The sequence below is a fragment of the Pseudopipra pipra genome, chromosome 3 (assembly GCF_036250125.1).
Source record: "Pseudopipra pipra isolate bDixPip1 chromosome 3, bDixPip1.hap1, whole genome shotgun sequence".
NCBI lineage: Eukaryota > Metazoa > Chordata > Aves > Passeriformes > Pipridae > Pseudopipra > Pseudopipra pipra.
The window spans coordinates 11,456,918-11,478,825 of NC_087551.1; the positions used below are offsets into that span (position 1 = coordinate 11,456,918).

The following is a 21,908-nucleotide window of genomic DNA, read 5'->3' on the forward strand; positions in this document are numbered from 1 at the left end:
GCCCCTTCCGACCCAGCTGATTCTATGATTCTGTTTTATGATTCTATGATTCTATGATTTGAGGGCCTATTCAGAGATGTCTTTCAAAACCAGCTTTTGTTCATGGCTGTACTTTTTTATAAAACCAGTGACAAAAGTGAAAACACCTACTGTCTCTTCTGCACTGTAAAGAACTACACCTAAAACTCAAACACAGCTCTGATTCTGTTTTATTACTGTCAGTCACAACACAGCATTAACTAACATCTTAATAATAAGAGCCATAGGAATTATTCATCTGTCTCATCTGCACACACCACACTATTTAAATTGCTTCTCATAACTGCTATCTCACTCATTTGCTCATTCAAAGACTTTCAAGCGGATTCTTAAATCACCATTTGCTGATCTATATGCCTACCAGGCTTTCTTAGCTGGCAACAGGTTGCTGCTTCAGAGAACATCATAGTGTAGAAGACACTGCATAGAGCAGCACAATTAACACGATACATTGATGATGTATCTGATAGGTGACACTGCAGGACCACAACCACCATCCATCAAACTGTTCCCATGATCTCTTTCCACACTCATTTTAACTTCAAATGGCATACATAATCTTTCCAAGATTATTTTGGCTTCCTTTTTATTAAAAGTATCAACTGTGGAGCACGATTGAATCTACTTTCAAACAAAATCAATTTCATGAATATTCATCATTACATTATGCTTCCAGGAGCTGGTAAATGTTTACCTGAAAAACTATGCCTGGTTCAAGGTAAGACCAAGCACTCTGCACTAACAGACTGTCCAGTGAATATTTTTTAACCTCTCACCTGATACTTGTTGCTCCAAAACCCCAGGAAAAATAGAATTAAATACAAGATCTAACCCTGTACTTTGAAGGAAACATAAGACACAGCATGCACACTGCATGTTCCAGTTAACAAACAAACCAAAAAATGTTAGGGCAAAAATGGATTCTTCTCAACTCCATCAATGTACAGTAATCAACTGCTTCTCTATGGTATTTTCTTTCAGAGCAGTGATGAGGAAAGCACATGATGAGGAAAGACCTAGCCAATCATCTTTCCTTCTGCTGAGCATTTAGGGACCAAGATGATTTAAGAGATCATCAATTGAAGTATATAGTAGTTAACATTGCTGCTCTGAATTCTGAGGTGGTTTTATTTCAAAACTGAAAATAAAAGAGAGGATGCAAGTCTGTCTGGATTAAATGGAACTTCATTGTGTGCCAGAAGAAAATTCATCACATTGAGATAGAGAGCCTGCTAGCAGGAGTAAGGATGAAATCAGGAGCAGCTTGACTGGAAAGGGAATGAATATTCTGCTCCATGGCAGTTTCAGAGTAGAGATGACTATTTTTCAGCAGAGGCAGAATGCCAGCAGCTGTGCTGCTGTCTCCATGGCAAATTGGATCTCACAATTTGAGAAGGACATATTGCAAGACACCTTTAGCAACTCCTGAATGTTGGTGCCCAGAAAAGACTGGGTACTGAGGAAGGAGGTGGGAAAGAGCTGCAGGACTCCAGCAAGTGGAGAGCCCCACCAGGCAACACAAACCAAGCTGGAGTACAGCACATAGCCTCTCTCCTCTGCTGGCCAGTGAGACCAGGAGGCAGAGACCAGCTCTGCTCCAACTGGGCTGGGATCTATGACAGCCAGTCACTCTGTCCAGCAGGTTGTAAACAGAAAGCAAGCCTTAACTGATGCACACAGCTGGGTCAAGCATGTTACCAAAACAGAAGCGCATCCTTTTTGAGGCATCAAAGGTTCAGGGCCAAAGCAACTACAGCATACCAATTCACTCCCTGGAGAAGGTGCTCCCCAGCAGCTCTGCTGGGTGACAGCCACTGTGTTCTGTGACAGCCACCTGATGGGCAGCCAACAAACCTCCACTCACTCCTTTCCAATCTGCTTGAGTAGTTGCACAAGGCCCCTTTGACTACACAGCTCAGTTTTCTATCCTCTTCTGACCATTCCCAGGAAAGAAAACAAAGCACACCTAAGCACAGATATGGTGTTTTAAATGCCTTTGCATGACAAAACCATAACAGAGTCAGTACAGCTGGATAAATAATTGAAAATGAGTTTTGCAATTCAAGTTGACTACTGCCAGCTTGGACCAGAAATTCAATCTCTGCCTCATGTTTCTAGCACCAATTGGTATTTTCCAGCATTCGAAATACCAAGGAATGTTTAGAGGGGAAAGGAAAACCAAAACTTCAACATTGCTATCGCTTTTATATGTTGTTACATTGCTATTATGTGCTGAAACTCCCCAATGACTATCAAGAGCTGATCAAAATGCCAGAAGGGTTTTTTTGAAAGACTTGTTCGATCAAACTGAAATGTATTAATGCTTCTCTAACCACCAACAACCTGCTGATGATCAGGGTACCCGCTCCCCAGGGATGCCTTTTACCTGTCTGCCACCACGTGTCCACGAGGGTGCAGCGCCCTTCTCCCACCACCTGGTAGAACCACTGCCAAGCTTCCTTGTTGATGGGCTCTCCCACTAGACCAAAACAAGAAAGTGGCCTGAGACTCAGGAAGTTGCAGGCAGTTAATTCTCCCTCGGTGCACAACAAGCTGAATGCATGATCTCCAAGCAGAATGCTTACAGCATTTTTGCTGGGATGCATAAAGGACTGCAATGCACTTATGTAACTAAGAACTTTTTCCAGGAAGACCAAGAGGCAAGCAAGGAATATCACTTAAAGTAACTAATCAATGTAGGTCATGTTTAAGAACCTCCCGAATCATAAAGGAAATAATGCAGAAAATGCTGCTGGGCCCAGCTATGTCAGTAAAATTCAAAGTGAGGTAATTTACCATTGGATACATCTTTTTAGCAAAGAATGTGATCCTGCAAAATAAGCTAGGAAACAGGCAGTCACAGATTCAATGGCCCCAAAGTTAGTTTGCTGCTTCTTCTGCTGAGAAAATATTTGAAAAGCCAGACACAGAGCCTGCTTTATCATCTTCTTTTTAACCATATCCCATGTGGTCAGCTGAACTTCTCTGGCCCCTTTATTTCACCAGCTAGAACCTCTTGTCTTTTTCAGATGAAGATTCTACATCCCTTACCTGAACCCAAAGTCTTCAAAGAAGATCTGTCATACTTCTTCACCCACTCTTCTCCATAATTCAGCAGTAAGCGTATAGCCGTAGGTGCTGCATAAAACTGATTAATTTTCAACCTTTGCACCACCTCCCAGTAACGACCTGGAAAATCACAAACAGGCTTTTTAGCCATCTAGCACTGACATACCCCTACAAATGCTCAGCTGAAAGGGTAACAGGCAAAGATGAAGCTGTGACTACTGTGAGTACAGAGCAAAAGCAATAACAATTTCCTCCCCTCCCCCCTTTCCCGGATGCACAGATGTTCCTGAGTGTTGTAGACACATGTTCCAAAGAAATGGAGCTTACCTCTCCTGAGTGGGCAGGTCATGCTGGATAGGTTTCTAAACCTCCTTTGTCACATTGCCATGTCCAGCCAAACCTTTTCCCACCACTTCCTCACCTGGGTCAGGGTACAGTGGAGTGCTTTCAAAGAGGACAGAGGTGGCTCCATTGCAGAGTGGTCCATACACAACATAGCTATGTCCTGTGATCCAGCCAATGTCAGCCACACAGCCAAAAACATCGCCTTGCTGGTAGTCAAATACATACTGCAAAGATAAATGTAAGGCCAGCTGACTTTCTGTTGGTAGGTGCAAAGAGCTTAGAGGTAAGGTGCTGGTGAGGACTGGACATCCAAATGGGAGAAAGAGAGTGCACAGGGCAAGTGGAACCAAGCATGCAGGACGCAGCAGCACAAAGACCAATCCACAGTGAGAAAGCAAGTCAGAGGGACCAGTACCAGGACTCCTGTCTACTTTTTCAAAAATACATAAAGCATGGCTATATCAGTAGCTGATCAGCTGGAACAACAAAGCTATAACCAAAGCCCAGAGCCCTGGATACCTAAGCTTGCCTAATCCAGGCAGTGCACATTTGAGAGCTGACTCTGAGTCTCAGGGAAACTGCAGACCTCAAGGTCTCAGACTCCTCACCAATATCAACAGATTTCCATGAGAGAGCTGGAAGAACTGACAGGTGCCCATAAAACATCTTCTGAGAAATATTCTTAGCTGCTCAGCTTCTCTATATCAGTGCATTGCTTTCCACATGCTACCCTCTCCCAGCTCATCAAATTCAAGATAAAGATCTTGAAGATCTCATTATCTCGTCTTGGTTATGGAAAACACTTCCCACTGTAAACCTAATAACACCTCAACTGTATGGTGAAGAGATCCTGACTCATACAGCAAAGTCAGCTTTATGGATTAGAACTAAAAGAAAAACCCATGAGTGTGTGACAAGAGTGTCATATGTGAGTGTGCAAAGGTCACAGAGATCACACAGGTCAGCTGATCCCTCTACCTAGGATAGCCAGTTCTCAACTTACTTTTCCAAGTGCCCTTTCCTCTCAGGCACTCTGCAGGTGGAGAAAATGCATCAGAGTGCAGGATCTGTCTTTGGGACTAAGAAAGAGATGCCTTGGAGATTACACTGTCACTTAAAAAAGCTGATATAACAAATGCCCTTCATATGTACAGAAGTCTGACACTTGAACATTTAAATCTTCTAAAAATTCAACTGTGTCAGCTTAAAGAAAGAAAACCTCCACCTGAACTGCTGTGATTACAAACAGCAATTACTAAAGTCAGATGAAGATTTTTTCCTAGTCTTCTCCTCATTTCACTGTTGCCTTTTCATATGCAGAGCTCAGACCAGAAGCATCAAGCAGAAGTGCCTTGACTCTTTTCTTTTTCAAGAGAAAGGAGGTTAAAACATTTTGCCTAGATCACCCAGAAAAGCAGTGCAGAGGTGCAACCACTAGAGTAGACATGCAATTTTTGTTCTTCAGACAAGTGCTATGCAAAGACGTTGTTTTAGGAAATAAAAAAGGCTAGCACCCCACTGCAAAATACTACAGTAATATCCACATTACCAATGCCAGCAAGATACTTATCAGGATCTTCTCAGCTGCAAATTCTGGGCAGCCAACGCTGGCACATTTTAAATGCAAAAGCAGCGCTGCAATTTCCTTCCTTTCATAAGTCTAAGGTTCAGGTTTGCATAATATCCTATTCCCCAGGAACAAATCCTGAAGATTAATTACGCAGTTTCAGGTATTTTTCAGTTTGTTTACACCCAATAAGCCAATTGGGCAGCAAACAGAGAACACAGCACTCCTCACCAAACCAAGTCTCTCTTGTTAGCACAGTTGGAAGGTACGTGAACTTTTCCCAGAGGATGCATCTGAGTTACCTTGTGTGTGAGAGCAGCGTACAGCAGGTATCCAGCCTGGGTGTGAACGATTCCTTTGGGTTTCCCAGTGCTGCCTGAGGTATACAGCATGAAAAGCATGTCTTCACTGTCCATGCTCTCTGGAGTACATACAGAAGCTGCCTTGGTCATCTCCTGAGGAATAAAAGGTAGTAATGACAGAAAGATTTGGCTATATGGAGTCAACCATTACTCCCTCTGTAAGCATGTCAGCAGTGTCCAGAGACAAGAACCACCACTGCTGTTGTCCCCTTACAAATGTCCATGGATACATCATGGGTTATATGGGCTCACTTAGTGGAAAGGTTCCTGTGGATGCATAGCATGTAACCTTTCCACCAGCACCTTTGCTAGGCACAGAAGTCAAGAAGAACTGGCCAGATAAAATAACACTTCAGGAAAAAAATAGTGTGTCATAGCTGCTTACATTTCAAGCCTTTGCAAGATGCCGGTAGAAAACCAAAGTGTGACTGCAAACATGAATCACACTTGACAGCAGCAGCAAGGCTGACTGGGTCCATTTAGGACCTTTCTTTTCCTTTACGACCCTTCTTTCCAGTTAAACTGTGCATGCATTTCCCTTCCCTGGCCCCAGCAGTGGATGATTGTCCTGTCCCTTTGATCCTCAAATTCTAATTTCTTCTACCCAGGAGGAGAGTGCTTTACTCTCCTGCAAACTTTTGGTCTAGCTTGTGTGCTCAGTCCAACAGAGGAAGGGGAAATAACGTGCTTTGAAAGAGGTACTTGTGCTCACTGGACGTTTTAGCAGCAGAGGGTTTTGTCTACCCAGGCTGTAGATTTTTCAGGATGAGACTGAACATTTTTCTTATCCATGAACAAACTTGCAATAATCAGTGTGTGTTCCAAAAGCTCAACATATGGCTGTAAAAAAATCACAGCTGCCTTGTGTCTCTTGAGCCCTGTACTGTACTAGATGAATGATTCCTGCAAGGGTTATTAGGTGGCTCCTTGTAGGAATTTCTAGGTACTGCCTTTTTACAAGTATACACTGTAAACATACTGTATTTACAAGTGAATACTACTATCAGCAGGTCCAGTCTGACAAACAAAGCTTAATAAAATATAGCTGATAGTCTGGTGTTACTCTTAGCCTCTGAGTTATCCAGTCTGACAAACAAAGCTTAATAAAATGTAGCTCCAGTCTGGTGTAATTCTTAGCCTCTGAGTTACAGCACCGCTGCTCATGTCAGGTATTTATTGTGACATTTCAGCACTGCCAATTCGGGCTGACTTGCCAGTTTTTGAAACAAAGATGGAGTCCTCATATGCTCCATTATAACATGAGCTTAAATTTTGCAGTAAGGCACTGCACAAGAGCTGGAAAGCACAAGTGCTGTAAAGATCAGTAACTACAGAGTTAACAGCATTAACTGTTTCATTCTGGTTTCGTTTCAGACCCTACAACTGACAATGTACTGAGCTCAGCTCTTGGATCACTAAAGCACCTCAGGCTGTTGGCAGACTAAGGAAAATAATCAAAATGTCCTTTGTGGAGTAGGGAGTAAGACAATTTCTGAATAAAACCTGCCTTCTCTGTTTAACTTAAGAGTAGTAGTTGCTCCTATCTCATGTGACCAGCACAGACCCTTGAGCAATTATCTGGCCTGCAGATGGATGATTTCCAGGCATTATTAGAACGAATAGTTTCTGTTAACTGCTGCTAGAAAACTGATACAACTACTTCTACTAAACACATAAAAATAACAGCTGCTTTCTTTGCCGGGAAGCACAGGTTCTAAATACTCCCAAGCCATCACTGTCCTCCTATTGTGGAGCAACACTGTTCACAGGCTGTATTAAGCCTCTCTAGGAACGTGATTATTTCTGCACTGCCTTTCAACAGTGCTCATGCAAACCATAAGAGAGTGTTTGAACACAGTATAACAACAACAGCGACAATGGTCTCAGTGCCCTCTGGGTCTCAGGAAACACTCATTCCTTAAATCTCAGCACTGTCTGCAAGATTACTAAAATGGAGCAGCATAAATCCCTGCCTGTGCTGATATAAACCAGATGTGGATTGAGCTGCTTCGACTCACAATCCTAACAGACTGTAATACGGGCAATCCATTTGAGGATGAAGATCCAGATGATATAAGGAGCAGAACTCAAGTCCAAAAGGCACAGATGGAGAGAAAGATTATCCTAGCCAACACTCAGACCTAAAAGAAGTTATCCGGAGCGCCAGCGAGCGTCTGTGGCAGCACAGGAGGAGCAGCACACACTGAAAACCTGCTCCAGAGGCAGCATAAAGGCCAGACATCACTGTCAGGCCTGGTACAGCTACACTAGAGTGCCAAGCTGCTTCATAGGCTTTTAAGCTCAGCACACACAACGCAAGGAAACTGCCATGGAGACTGCCTCATCTTTCCCGGCTGCCAATTCCTAGTGTAGCCCACAGCAGATCAAAGATCAAAGCCAAATACCACAGTGTGCATGATCTACACATTCAGGAAGACTGTTACATACGTTCTGGACAGCCCTGCATCAGGTTTCTCAGAGAGGCCTGTGGTAGCTGGTCCCTACATTTATTAGTTCACCATATTTCTCTTCCCAGGCACAGTAAACATCACATACTTCAAGAAACATCAGAAATACAGGCAAGGTTTACCAACAACATACCTCTTCAAGGGGAATATCACAGTCACCCATCTGGACTTTGTTATCTGTCCTCTGAGCCACAAAGACATGTTTGATGCTTGGACAGTTCTTCACAGCTTCATCCACAGTCCTCTTCAGCTCTATGATTCGGCCTCCCCTGACTCCCTGGTTGTAGGTGATAACTGCTTTGCATCCAGCTAAGAAGAAAAAGAATTAGCAGACATACCAGCCTGCCTTTCAGGCTAGTGTGCACACCCTACTTTCGTTACTTTTGGGGATGATGTACAGGACATGTGTGTCAAATACTTAGAACCATTATCAATCAAAACCAGTCAGTGTCACTGATGAAAAAAACTTTAAAACCTGAGACACACATAGATCAGGGGCAGCTGGAACCTCCATAGGTTATCTAATCCATATCCCCCACCCCAAGGCAAGGCCCATTCCAGCTAAACCACTTCTGACAATTATCTGTTCAGTCTTCCTAAAACACTCCAATGGCATCTATTCTACCCTCCCCACCAGTCCACTCCAATGCCTATCATGAATATGAGAAAGTCTTTCCCAACATTTACCCTAAGTACCCCTCACTGTAATTTAAATCCTCAGTTCCTGCCTAGCAAAGCTGACATGCAGAGCAGCTTCCTCCCAGTTACCTGTGTTACAATGAATGATACTGCTTTAGGCTGACAGCTCACACACTGAAACTAGGGCAAGACTTCCTATGATCTGTGTGAACAAGCACCTTTGCCCCTCTCTCTGAGGCTCCATGTAAGCATCCATTACAAACTGACATGGACAGCACAAAGCTCAGCAGCCTCTTGAAGGTGTCACCCTGCTCTGAGATACCCGCAGCCTTCTGAAACTCATCTGTACTGCCTGGAAGCCACAGCACACAGCAGCAATCTGGCAGAACACTTCAAATTGCACCACTCAACGTTATTAGAGAGCTGTGGCTGCAGAGAAATGGCTCTTTAGTCCATTACCTCCACACAGGTGGCCAAATATGAGGGATATGTATTTGCTCTCTATAGATTAACTCCACTAAAAAGAGGAAAAAGCCATGAAAATTTCTGTAAGACTTTTTCCCTCAGACTAGCCATAAAGAAAGTGATGTGACTGCTATGGGACATGAGCCACTTCCTATTTAGCTCTTCTGTCAGTACTTTTAGCATTACTTTTTACCTAATCACACAAGTGCTGAGGGCTGAGAACAGCTCTGTCTGCTGGTACAAGGGCTCACAGAGCAGATGCAGGCTGCCAACACTTCCAGGACCATACATAAATCACAGGATTACTATTGAGAATGCAGAATTAGTACTGTACAAGAGTATCAAAGAAACACTGCAACTACACTGCAAAAGAACAAATCAGACCCCATCCCTAAGCTCTGGTTTTCCTTCCAGCTTCATTGCTGGCTGGCAGTAACACAGTTCACACTGAATGTTAAGCAATTTATAAAGTATTTTAAGGCCAGAGGATACTACATCTCTCCCTAAGGAAAAGGCTCTTCAATGCACTCTACAGAGGAGAGTAAACTCAACAGAGAATTGAGATATGTCTCGGACCACTGTCCCAGAGGAGTTTGTTCCCCAGTCTACATCTACTTACAGTCCACGATTCTCCCAGCCAAGGACTCTGCGCTGAATCCGGCGAAGACCACACTGTGAACAGCACCAATTCTGGCACAAGCCAGCATGGATGCCACTGACAAGGGAGACACGGGCATATAGATGGCCACCTTGTCCCCTTTCTGTATCCCGTATTTCTTCAGGGTGTTGGCAAGACGGCAAGTCAGATCCAGAAGTTCCCTGCAGGCACAGAAGCAACACTGTCATGTGACCACACAACCTGTTTTACACGGGGGAACAAAGAAAAGATGAACTTTTCTTTGTGTATGAGTGAGGTATCACATCACCTCTGGACCTCATCTCAGCAGTACTGGGCACATCAGCTTTTGCATTTTAAAGAATGGTGGCCTGGGGCATGGTGAGAGTCAGACTGCTCCTGTCACTTCGGTGAGGAGAAAAAAGGGCAGAGAGCGGTGCTGGCTGCAGAAGGATGAGTAAGAGAGAGCCGCAGGCACTGCCTGGAGCTGCCAGGCTGTGATGTGGGTAGAGCAGCCAGCAAGCCAGTGGCTGTCCTGCTGCCTCCAGAAGTCAGTGTCCATTTTGGCCATCCATGATACCTTTTTTACCCATGAAGCTCAGTCAGAAGCTACTGGGAACAAATGTGGGATGAACACAAGGTGAAATGGAAGTGTTGCCTAAAGACTCCCAGAACTTTTTAAGTTGGGCAATTGCTGGAAGTGCTCCGCAACTGGTAGATTCTCTTTAAATTGCAAGGGTAAACAATGCATTTGCATGCATAAGGAAGAAAAGAAGTCCCGAGACACCAGTGTGAGGGGCAGATTTTACATGACTTTCATCAAAGCTGGATCACCTGCAGCCCAACTTCCTCTGCTGTCACTTAACCCTGCCATGCCGCAGAGCACAACAGCCTTGCAGAACAGAAGCACTGCTCCGAATAAAACTGCAGCCACTTTTGCACAGAGAAACTCGGGTACACCAAGAACAGGAACAAAGGCTCTTTTCATGGGGCTCGCCACTGCAACAAGCTGTCTTAACAGCAAAATCGTTCCTCTAAGGAATGAAAAAGCAGTTTGTGGGCAAAGGCTTGCACATACACTTATTCTGCACAGGGGATAAGACAACTGCAGGTACACCTGGGTCCAAGATGCTGTCATGAACTGAACAGCTCTGTATGCCTCCAGTGGAAAGGCTTCAGAAACAAGAGCTACTGTACCAGGTGAGGAGTGGTCTCATGCCAAAGGAGACGACCCTAGGAGGGGCAGCAGAACAGTCCTTCTGTACAAATCATCAGCTCAGAGGAGGAGACTGGCAGAGTCTGCCCAGAATGAAAATTGTCCTCTGGGTTCATAAACTCTCTGAGTACTGAGGCCCAGAGGAGAGAGATATCTTCTACTCCCTAGGAAACTCATCTTCAATCTGTCACCTGTGAACCCTTAGGGGCTGTAACCTATGCCCCCAGGGACCCCCATAACTGTTAATAAAGAAATTAGTTTTGGCGGTTTGCATTCCGTAATAAGCTGTAAAGCATGAATCTATATCTTATGTGTCCTCTTCTCACAGAACTGACCATAGCTGTGAAAAAACAAAGAAACAAAACCAATTTTCAGCTGGTGGTTAAGCTGCAAATAAAATGAAAAGTTCCTTACTCATCAAAAATTGCTTTGTTTCTTTTTTTAACTTTGTTTTCCACTGCAAGCTGGAAATAGGGAAAGCCCAAGAGCTCCTCTTTGGAAATGTCATATCAAAACTTGGCATCTTACTTCCATTAGATAAAACTCCATCTGCACTGTGAGGGCATGAAGAAACACAGTCATTGAGAAAGTATGACGATAGATCCAGTGATGGCTGGAGGGACACCACTTCCCTCCCATCTTTTAGGAGACAAGGAAAACGACCTTCAAATCCAAGGCACAGCACCTCATATTATTTATTTTAATACTATTCCCGTAGGATCAAACAAATAGTTCATTTCTGGACAGGCACTCAGAGAAGTGGCCAGACATGCTCAAGTGTCTGTTCTCTGGCAGTAGCTGGCAACAGCTGCGACTGCAGAGAGACCACAATCCTGTAGAAATCAGGTATGGAGTGGCTGCACCCCAGACTGAATTTCCCCCTAATCCCTTATGGTTAGAGATCAGCCTAAACTCTAAAGTGCAACATTCAATTACCCCTTCCCAAGCCCCTCATGACCATGCATGTTCCTACTGTCTACATAAGTGCACAGTCTGTTAGATTTATTATTTTGCTTACTCTTACTGAGTTCATGAACTCTGTGCAATAATGATTTCTCACCCCATGTTTGGTTTGGTGCCTTGTCCTAAAAGGTCACATTTTCTGGTCTGGAATTTATCTGAGGCTGCATTAGAGAAAAATCTCAATGTGGATATACAGTAAAGAGCCAAAACAAAACTAAACTGCTCAACTGCAGAGCGCAGGAAGTGAAACAAGCTCCAGGCAGGCAGTTGTCAGAAAGTAAAATAAAAACTACTTATCTGCAATGGAAAACACTCGAGTGCTTTCAGAGTTGCAGTCTCCTTCTCCTGAGCAGAAATGCCAGAGTATCTCTGGCTACGATGTGTTTTCTGAGCAACTGCATGGCTCACTTGCTTATTCAGGACTCAGTGACCATGATGGCAAAAGCTCTCATTGTTTTTTATGATTAACTCCAATTTAACATTGGCTTTATGAGAGTGTATGAGCAAGTTAACAGACAATACACAGCAGTCTTTACCCACAGACCTATTCGCTTTGCCTTCTTTGTACTCTGAAATGCCAAGATAGGAAGGCCTTGAAGGTCCCTTGGCAGTGCAGCACATGGGGGAATAGGCACAAAGGGTGAAGCCAAGAACTCCAACAAAGAAATCCACTAGTCCCTGAGCATCAGGTGTGGCTTCTGGCTCCTGCAGCAGCAACTCAGGCTTCCCCTCGAGTTCAAGAAAGGGAGTTAGCAGAAATGCTGTGTCAGGAATCCTTCCCTTGACTCCTTCACTCCTTCAAACACACTTTGCTATCTAACAGACAGGCAATTAGTACATGTCAGCATGTTACACATTGCCAGTTCTTAACCCAGACATATCTTGGGAAGGAACGAGCACCCTGCAGAGTTGCTGCCCCACAGAACTGTGCAGCATTTGAGACAAATGCCCAGCCTTCCTGCAGACATCCTGAACCCAAGGCAAGGGAAACCCCCTGCAACCTTTTTCAGGTGAGAAAGTGAAAAATCCATGAACTGCCTTGAACAGGGAAAGCCGAAAGCCTGGGCAAGATTTACTTGCAACTTCAACTTAAGAAACCAGTACTGGAAAGATGGAAAAGAGTTTGCTGTCCATGGTTACGTACCAACATGGCTTCCAATTGCAGTATTCACTGTGATCTCTAATATAAGTGCAACTATTTCAGCTCGGGCTGAGGAATCCATCGGCTTTTTAAAGGCATAGCTGTCATGTGGCTCATGAAGATGTCCAACTGCTTCTGTCCCACCTACCTAAGACCTTAATTTCTGGTCCTTCAGTTTTCCTCTCCCTACTTTCTATTTTGCATTTTGAACATTCCCTCTTGCCACAACATTTGCTGCACCAGAGTGAACTCCTTTGTAAATTAAAACCCTTCTGTTGAGACCCAGCTTGCAACCCTTCTGAAAAATATTTTAGCTAATGCATACTGCTGTCCACTTCACACAGCTTCCATTGATTTTGCAATGCTAGCATACACTGGCTCACAGGTGGATAAACTGTAGAGGCCTAGGTAAACCAGGGAACACCAGAGAGAATAAATAACCCCACGTCAGACAGGCGGAGGTTGATGGTCAAGAGCATCTGTCTTTAACATTCCCACTTGTTGAACTTTAAGAGGCTGCAACACAACAGCTCCAGCCACCAGCTCTGCCTGCTTATATAAGGCACAGTACCTTTTAAAACCCAGGCTCAGCAACGTGCTGGGGAATTCCTCTGCAAGGTTTCAAAGCCCCTGGGCCCTGACAATATCCACCAAGAAGGACAAAACACTCCCAGTCTGGCTGGACCCTTCTGCCAATAAATTCAGCTCTCAGCTCATAGCAGCACAGTCCTGCTACTTACCCACTTCCCTACCACTGGAGTTTTAGTGGTTTAGCCTTCGGAGAGCCAGACATCTTGACAACTGATTGGCATGCTTTGTCCTCACTTTGCTGACTGCAGCCACCAAATCCCAGGAGGGTTGTATTCCCTGTTGTCACAAAGCAGTAAAAAAGCAAGTCTTCTGCCTTCCCATTCAAAATTGGAGATAATTTGAAAGTTAGCTAAATATCCACTTTATAGAAATGGAACCCAGAAGGGGGAAAAAGCAAGAGGGGCCAGGGAATTTTTTTTCCTGAAAGGCTTGAGTTGCATCAGCTAGAGAGACTGGACAAAACTCAGCAGTGAAAAAGATCATCACAACTGAGCTTGTAAGGGCAGCACTCATCTATTCATGCTAAAATGAAATGTTTCACCTATGGCTTTGTGTACTTTTGCCAATCAGGAGATGTTTGGATTCTTCTCCTAGCACAGAGCACTTGAACTCTGCTGCACAAGTATAACCCACCTTGCTGACAAGTGTGCACAGGGATGTAGGCTGATTCAGCCCAGCTGCTCTTTGCCCACTGCAAGTGAGGCAGTTAGTGGGGCAGCAGAGGCAAATGGAGGCTCTTATTTCTTCCAAAGATGACCAAGCTGGGACAGCACTTTCCAGTGTAGCTGTGTTTCTTGCCAATGCACAGAGGAGGTTCCACTGATGGAGGCTTTCCCCTTCCTCAGGGAGGAGAAAGCCTGTTCCAGCCCTTTTCCTGTATAGCCACGTTCTTCCTTTGCAGGCTGTGATGGGAACAGGGCCAGCACTCAGCTGTTTTCTTGCCCCTGACAACTACCCAGAGAAGGGAGAGCACCCATGCCAGCAGCTGCATCTTTCCTTGTGTCACACAGGGCTTATCTATAAGGAGAAGCAGCTCAAAGCAGCAGGCTTTGCAAAGCAGATAATGTTAAAAAAAATGGTGCCTTGCACTCCTCTGCATGTAAGCCCTGGACAGTACTCTCCCAGCTGAGGTTCCATGACTTTACTCAAAGCTGGTCCATAAGCAGTGCCCAAATTAAAGGCTTTAACTTCCTAGAGTGCTACTGTAACACTACTATCCCATTAACGGCACATTCAGATCCTAAGGAAAGGAGCCTATCTCCTCTGCCAGATAGATGTCCAGCATCCCTCTCATTTTCTCTTTACGCTGAGGGTGGTGTGCAGAGACCACTCTGCTACAGAAGCCTCACAGAGGGACTACTCCAGCAGCATCTCAGCTTCTGGGCCATCTCCTTCTCTCATATGCTTTCCCTTATAAAATTCCTAGCTCAAATAAAGCACTACTGCAAAAAGTTTTCAACTAAGCTCAGCAGCAAAGGGAGGTAAGTGCCAACACACCTTGGAGAAACCTCACTGCACCATTTAAAACCTGCAACAATGCAGCTCAATGATCACAGAAAACGCAAAATTTTTTACTCTCTTCTTGTGTACATACCCATACAGTATCACTGCTCTCAACAATACTATTCCTGGCTTAATGAGATAAGCAGAGAACCAAGTGACCTGTTTTATCGAGTGGTAGGACCAAAGTCTCTTGAGAAACCCGAATGCAGTCATATCTCACCCAGAGTATCAGGAAGAAACAGGAACATGGCTCTCAAACACAGGAAGAAGTTTGAAAACAGAAGCTGTCAACTTGTCTTTCACTTGGATGTTCTACTCTCTGGTACTAGTTACTGTATCTTGTAACACTGCACAAAGAAGGGTTTCGACATGGGTTACTTGTCTTCATGTTTTCAGGCTGAAAATATACTTTCTTCCAAATGCATTTTATCATGGCCAGGAAAAAATCCAGTTCTGTTGCTGTTAAGAAAGGCCTTTCTATATCTCCAGAGATCCCAAGAAGATGGTTTGAGTGTCTGGAGCAGCTCAGACAATTTCAAGTAGCACAGCCCAAGGGAGAGGCTAGAGTTGCCTTGAAGGAGGCTGTGCTATCTGTTGGGCTGCTCTCCTTATCTGAGCACAGTTTTCACCTCTGACCCACCCCAAGGTTTCATCCTGATGCATAAGGAGAGATGTAAAAGTACATATACCTGGGAGAAAAACATATTGTACATAAACAATTAAAGGGAAAAACCTTTGGTCCTTTTTTTACCATCAGAATGGCAAAAGCAAGACTCAAAGCATTTAGCCAAGATACCCAGTTTGTTACAACACATTTACATCATAGCATGCCTAAACATTCTCTCAAATAACAATACCAAGATTAAAACCAATGCACTCTTTCAATGCAGCTTTATATCAGGTAGTGTTTATTTCTGTTGCATGAAGCACTAACCTCTCATAATTATTTGTACAGCCACTCCTTCCTGCTGACTAGCTTCTTCACTCCAATGAATTATGTTTTCAGGTGCTTTAATGAAGTCTGGAGGTGAACCAGACCACCAGAACCTATTCAGACTCAAGGACCTCCAGGAGTCCCAACAAGCTCCAGAAAACATTCTTTAAAAGTCTGATGCCAGGACTTTCTACGTCTCCTTTGCTTTCTGAACCAGGACATCACACATCTGGCTCCCTGAGATTCAGCAGATCAAACTTTTGGCTCCTTAAAACATGCACTGAGAAACATACATTCTGGGAAAGCTTTAATTCTCAGTAGAGAGACAGATGACGTAAAAGGCATCTTTGTAGGCAGGACTGTCTCCTAAATGAGGGCACATAGCAAGGAGAAGAGAAATATGCTTGAAAACTGCCATATTCTAACAAACCCTACAATCTATAGCAGCAATTGCAAGTCAGTGTCACTCAGAGCAGCTCAAGGTTGCTCTAAACTGCACTAAGGATGGAGAACAGGAACATGGGGAGCTTAAAATCCCCTCCAGCCAAGGCTCAGTATCATGCTCTTGACCATCAACACGTTTGCACCAAGTTATTTGCTGCTGTGCTGAAACCAAAAGCTGCTCACAGAAATTTTCCCATGAACACCTCTAACAAGCAAAACTGGCAGGTTTTTTTCCAGCAAGAGTTAAAAAAACCCCAAGCCTTTCTCTTCTAAAAGCCCCTACATAGAGAAAGAGGGAACCTACAGGATGGCCTGATCAGCATCATCACCAGATGATGTGCCAGATCTCAATCTGAAATTTTCAGTAGCTGCCACTAACTTACATCCACTGTACCTCTGACCTTGTACTACATACAGGTGTCTAAAATCAGGGAACCCTCCCCATGAAGAACCCAAAGGAAGAATATAATTTCTCAGTGGCAACATGGCTTCGTTTTTCAGGAGCTATTTCATCATGATACAACAACCTCAAATGCTGTGGTCCCATGTCCTATGTGCTGGGAGTACCTTGGAAGAAAGCAGTTTCACAGAGGTCCCACTTCCCTCTCCCCCACACTGCCAGGCGTCATAAAGCATCTTGAGAAGGTGCCATACCTGTAAGTGACGTGCACTGCAGTGCCAGGCTCATCTCTCTCCCAAATCAAAGCCACTCTGTTTGGAGACTTTTCAACGTGTTGATCCAAGCAATTTACTGTAAAAAAACCCAAAGGTTTAAACAAAGCCTGATCACATGCAAGCTGCTCTGTAAACTTAACTTGGTCAAGAGTAACAGCAAGCTAGTGCAAGAAGAAACATCAGTTGTTAGCTCAGTAGGCACACATTCATGTAAAACAGCATTTGCAGTTCTAGTAAAGCTGTACAACAAATACTACACTTAATTGGCACAGCTGCCTTAGAGATGGCAACCCCATGAGAGGCCATCGCTGATTCAGCTCAGCTTAGCTCCACTGGCTAAGCTTAAGCCAGCCCAAATCTTTCCTCTGCTCCCAGTAGCACAAAGATGAGACACCCTTTTGATGTTTGTGCTCCCCAGAGCAGCATTTCACTACAAAAATATGACAGACTGTCTTCCCCAGCTTGCACGTTTAGCACTGCACCATCTGGATTTTCTAATAAACCTCAGGTGAAACGTTTTTTCCCAGGGTGTAAGAGAAGAGCTGAATCGCAGCTAAATGAAAATATCTAAAACTGTAGGATCTAGGGCAAACTCCGAGTACAAGCATCTACAAATTACCAGACACCTGGGAAAGATTAACATGTCTCAAGCTATGTACTACACCTATTAAAATGTAAAGACATAAAATAACCTTTTAAAGGCACATCTCTCCCCCTCAACAACTTGAGGTAGAGGACTTAGGGAGAGCAATCAACCTGAAGAAATTTAGAGAATCCACACAAGAAATCCGCCTGCACGTCCAGTAGCAAGTTGCCTGATGGTTAGAGAGCATCCTTGTAAAGTATTAATTCCAAGCCTATACAATACTTGCTTATTGCATTGTAATCTTTCAAAGGCAGTTACTTTATTTCAATAGATAACTATTAAAAAGCAGTCAGGGACACTGCCACATAATTCAGAGAAAACTCTTCTAAAAATTGCTGAGTTTCAGACCATATTTCCTGGAAATATTAATACTGGTCGGAAAGGATTTCATTTTTCCAGATAAATTAAGTGCCACAAAAGCTGTGTACTGCAGCCAGGGAGTCAGCTTTGGCTTTTTTGTGATCGCACCACCACATGGAGGGTAGGAATGAGCCCATAAAGGTGTGCAGAGAAAGAAGTCTCTCAGAATTCAACACATTTCATTACAAGTCCAAGTGTCAATCTCAGAAATTTGCAAATGCAGTCTTCTGCCAATTAAAGTCTTTTATTTTTAATGTAAAATCCTGCAGCAATACTGTAAAGGAGATAAAGCAATTTCTTAACCCATCCTAATACAAGAGGACGAAGGCTCCAGTGGGGAATGCTTTAAGCAGTTACACACTGGTTTCCTCTACTCCCCATCCACAGCTAATTGGATCTGCTGCAGCTTGGTCCACAACACACTGCAATCCCACCTCCAAGCTCCTTGCAGCAACACCCTCACATATTGCACCATACTACAGTAAATCACATTAAGGGGTATTCATTGCCCAAGCAGCATTTCTTACTCGTAAGCAGCCACACTGGCCTTCAGAGGGAATTTCTGCTGCAGAAATCCCCAGCTGAGCCAAGTGAGAGCTTTAGCTCTGTGCTCAGTAAGAACCAGCAGGGGAACCAGAGCCAAATGCTATTATTTGCTTCCTGATCTTAGGCTTACAAGAACCTTTTGCTCATTTTACAAAACAGAATTAAGTGGCCTTCCCCTTACTATTATATCCTAGTGGTTTTTCCATATGTTGCTTCCTTGACAACACTCAGACACAATTCATTTCAGTAAGACATGCTCCCAAGACGGTGTTCTGGCTGGAAATGCAGTAGTTTGCTAGATTATTCTCCTGCCCAGGAGCTACAGTGCAATAAATCCAGAAGCACTGAAGCTCACAGGTCCCCAAATCCTATCGCAAGGTCCCTCCAAAAAGGTATCAGATGACTTGGTTGCACAAGGTTCAGCTGTGCTGGGAGGTGGGCACACAAGATGTTCTGGATCAGGGACCTGAACTGTTGCCGTGTTTCTGTAGCCAGTGTTCAAACTGAGATGAAGGGAGCCCCCTAACAGAAAAACAGTCACTTGGCTGTGCCCAAGTACCATCTTCATCATGCTTGAAAAGAAAACCAGGAATAGCAAACCTGTTTAATTCTGTGCATCTGTTTCAAAGGTCTATGATTTCTTTTTACATGTGCAAAGAAAACTATATGGCATTTAGTACCTGCTGAAGAACCAGACCCAAGGCATGATCTAAAATCTGCATTTCAGAGATCTGACATAGGATTCAGAAGAGGGTGTTGATCCCACTCCACAGAGGAAAGAAACAGATCTCTGTAAGTCTCTGCTCAGACAAGACCTTTCTTTCAAGAGGAATTAATGAAGACAAAAGCCTGCCTAAAATCCTCTGACTGCTGGGTGCCAGAACCAGGGCTGTACACACATCTCCATAAACTTGGGATCCACTGCTGGGAATCATCTCCTGGGAGGAGATGCTCCCATATGTTCTGGAAGACCTGAGGAGGGTTTCCTCTTTTACTGTGAAAAAAAGGTGTCCAGAGATGTCACCGTTACTGCACTACTGAACCGGTAGTGCTGATTCAAGCACTCTCACAGGAACGGGAAATGAAGGTCAGAAACGAACATCCCTGTTAAAAGACTTCACCACTGAGTTATACCCTAGGTGGGACTGGGGCTCATTCCCACTGGGCATGGCCACGACACAGAAGAGACTTCAAGGCAGATACGGCCAGGATGAAAGTCAAGGGCAGTGAGGACAGTCATGGAGAATTTTACTCTTGCTTCACTTTAAGTGGTGAAGTCGGAAGAAAAGAACAAGATCCTCGTTCTAAAGAGAAAAAACCTTGCCGCTTCTGCCTCAAAAGACTGGGATTCGCACCGTTCGCCACCTGTGGATCATCTTAAGCCACCACGGGAAGCCGAAGGCGGCATAGCCGAAGCTGGGGCATTTCTGCCGGCACGGCAACGGGTGCGGCCGGATCTCCGCCGATCGGAGGGCAAGAGGCTTAGCCGGGTTTAATCCCGGCTTCGGATTTTCTCCCCGCTTCCAGCATTTCGCAACCCTGCTGGTTTCTTCCCAGCGCTGCCCAACCGAACTCCTCGTCTTCCCCCCCGAAAGAGGGGCGCTGGCGAAACCCGGCCCTTGGGACGGCTCCCGGGCAGCCCGACGGCGGCAGCGGGCGGTGCCGCGGGGGGGACGCCTTACCCGAGACGTTGAGGCGGCCCCCGAGGAACCAGCGGGCTGTGCCGGCGGGCCGGCCGGGCTGGCAGGCCGTGTGGAAAGGGCTGTCCCAGCGCAGCCACCCCCGCGCCAAGTCCGCCCAAAACCCGGCGGGGTCGCGGGCCGCCTGCTCCTGCCAGGCCCGGTACCCTCCGGGTGGCAGCGCACCGGGGGCTCCCGCCTCGCTGCAGCGGCGCCGGGCCGCGACCAGGACCTGTCCCAGAGGGTGCGGGGGGCTGAGGGCGCGCAGCGCCCGCGCTCGGGCGGCCGCCAGCGCCATGGGCTCAGCCCCGCGCCGCCGTCGGGACCGCGCCGCGCCCGGCCCCGGAACAGCCCCGGCCCGCCGCGAGGGGCGCGAGACCGCCTGAGGGGAGGGGCTGCCCCGGCCGGGCGGCCCTCGGAGCGCCGCACCCGGGAACACCCAGCACGACCGGGAGAGCCCTGCACTCGGGAACACCCGCACCGCCGGACACCCCGCACGACGGGGAGTGCCCTGCACCCGGGGACACCCCGCACCACCGGACACCCCGCACCCGGGGCCACCCGCACCGCCGGGAGCGCCCCACACCTGTGGACACCCCGCACCTGAGGACACCCCACACCCGGGGACACCCCACACCCGGGGACACCCCGCACCTGAGGACACCCCACACCTGTGAACACCCCGCACCTGAGGACACCCCACACCCGGGGACACCCCGCACCGCTGGGAGCGCCCCGCACCCCCGGACACCCAGCACGACCAGGAGCGCCCCGCACCCGGGGACACCTGGCACCTGGGGACAGCCTGTAGGCACATGGGCCCTCATACACCACCAAACACATGGCTGTCATACCTCTGACTCCTCTTTGCTCAAAATGAGGTGACTCTAAGTGGGTTCACTTTTTGCTTCGTAGCCCTGCGAGCACCGTCGTTACCACAACGTGGAGCTCCTAGTTTTGGTTATCATTCCTTCCTCCATATTAGCGTAAGGACCAGGTTTAACCCGTACTTCGTGATGGAAACCCTCAACAATGAGTAGCAAGGTTTTAGAGCAGGTAGCACAGAGCTTATTCTCTCTGCATAGCAGGGACATGCCCTTTGCTGGCTTGAAGAAGCTAATTCTTTTAGGCAGTTTGGTCCAGCCTCCCGGCACGGAGTTTGAAAACTCCTATTAGAGGAACAAGGTCTGGGCATCCTTTAGAAGTGCCGAACTTCCTGAGCACCAACTCTGCTCACTCTCAGAGTTTGGGTAGACAAAACACATAATCTTCAAGATTAAAAACTTGAAATTACTCTATATGCCACGAAGCTTTTTCTGGCAGTGGTAGAGACAAATAGTGTGTTCTATGACTTTTTTTCCCCCCTGTTCTAGAAATATCACCAGATACTTTATCAGGTATAATACAGATTTGATCAGGATTCGTATTTCTGGCACTTCTACACTTTTCATCTGTGTTTTATACGTAACAAACAAGAATAAATGCACTCTTCCTTGTAAAGCTGGCATTAGCGCATTGCTTCTGAAGTTCGATATTCCTTCCTTGTGTTTTGAATACCAGTTTGGCTTTGCGCAAGTCTTAAGTTCCAAGCAGCAGCACGTGTGCCACCTGGTGCCAGACAGGAGCATGGAGAGCACTTA

General features: G+C 45.7%; 1 protein-coding gene across 2 annotated transcripts in view; it reads right to left on the reverse strand.

Moving 5' to 3' along the window:
* Window positions 1-21,100, reverse strand: part of LOC135410885 (acetyl-coenzyme A synthetase 2-like, mitochondrial) — a 39,501-nt gene extending 18,401 nt beyond the window's left edge. For both annotated transcript variants that reach the window (XM_064647787.1, XM_064647786.1), the window contains exons 1-8: window positions 20,272-21,100; window positions 17,017-17,113; window positions 9,574-9,773; window positions 7,984-8,159; window positions 5,323-5,475; window positions 3,530-3,677; window positions 3,091-3,228; window positions 2,426-2,518 (exon numbers count right to left, since the gene is read on the reverse strand). In XM_064647787.1, coding sequence (XP_064503857.1) covers window positions 2,426-2,518; window positions 3,091-3,228; window positions 3,530-3,677; window positions 5,323-5,475; window positions 7,984-8,159; window positions 9,574-9,773; window positions 17,017-17,113; window positions 20,272-21,085 — 1,819 coding nt within the window. In that variant the 5' untranslated portion in view covers window positions 21,086-21,100. The remainder of the gene's footprint in view (window positions 1-2,425; window positions 2,519-3,090; window positions 3,229-3,529; window positions 3,678-5,322; window positions 5,476-7,983; window positions 8,160-9,573; window positions 9,774-17,016; window positions 17,114-20,271) is intronic.
* Between the last annotated feature and the right edge of the window lie 808 nt (window positions 21,101-21,908).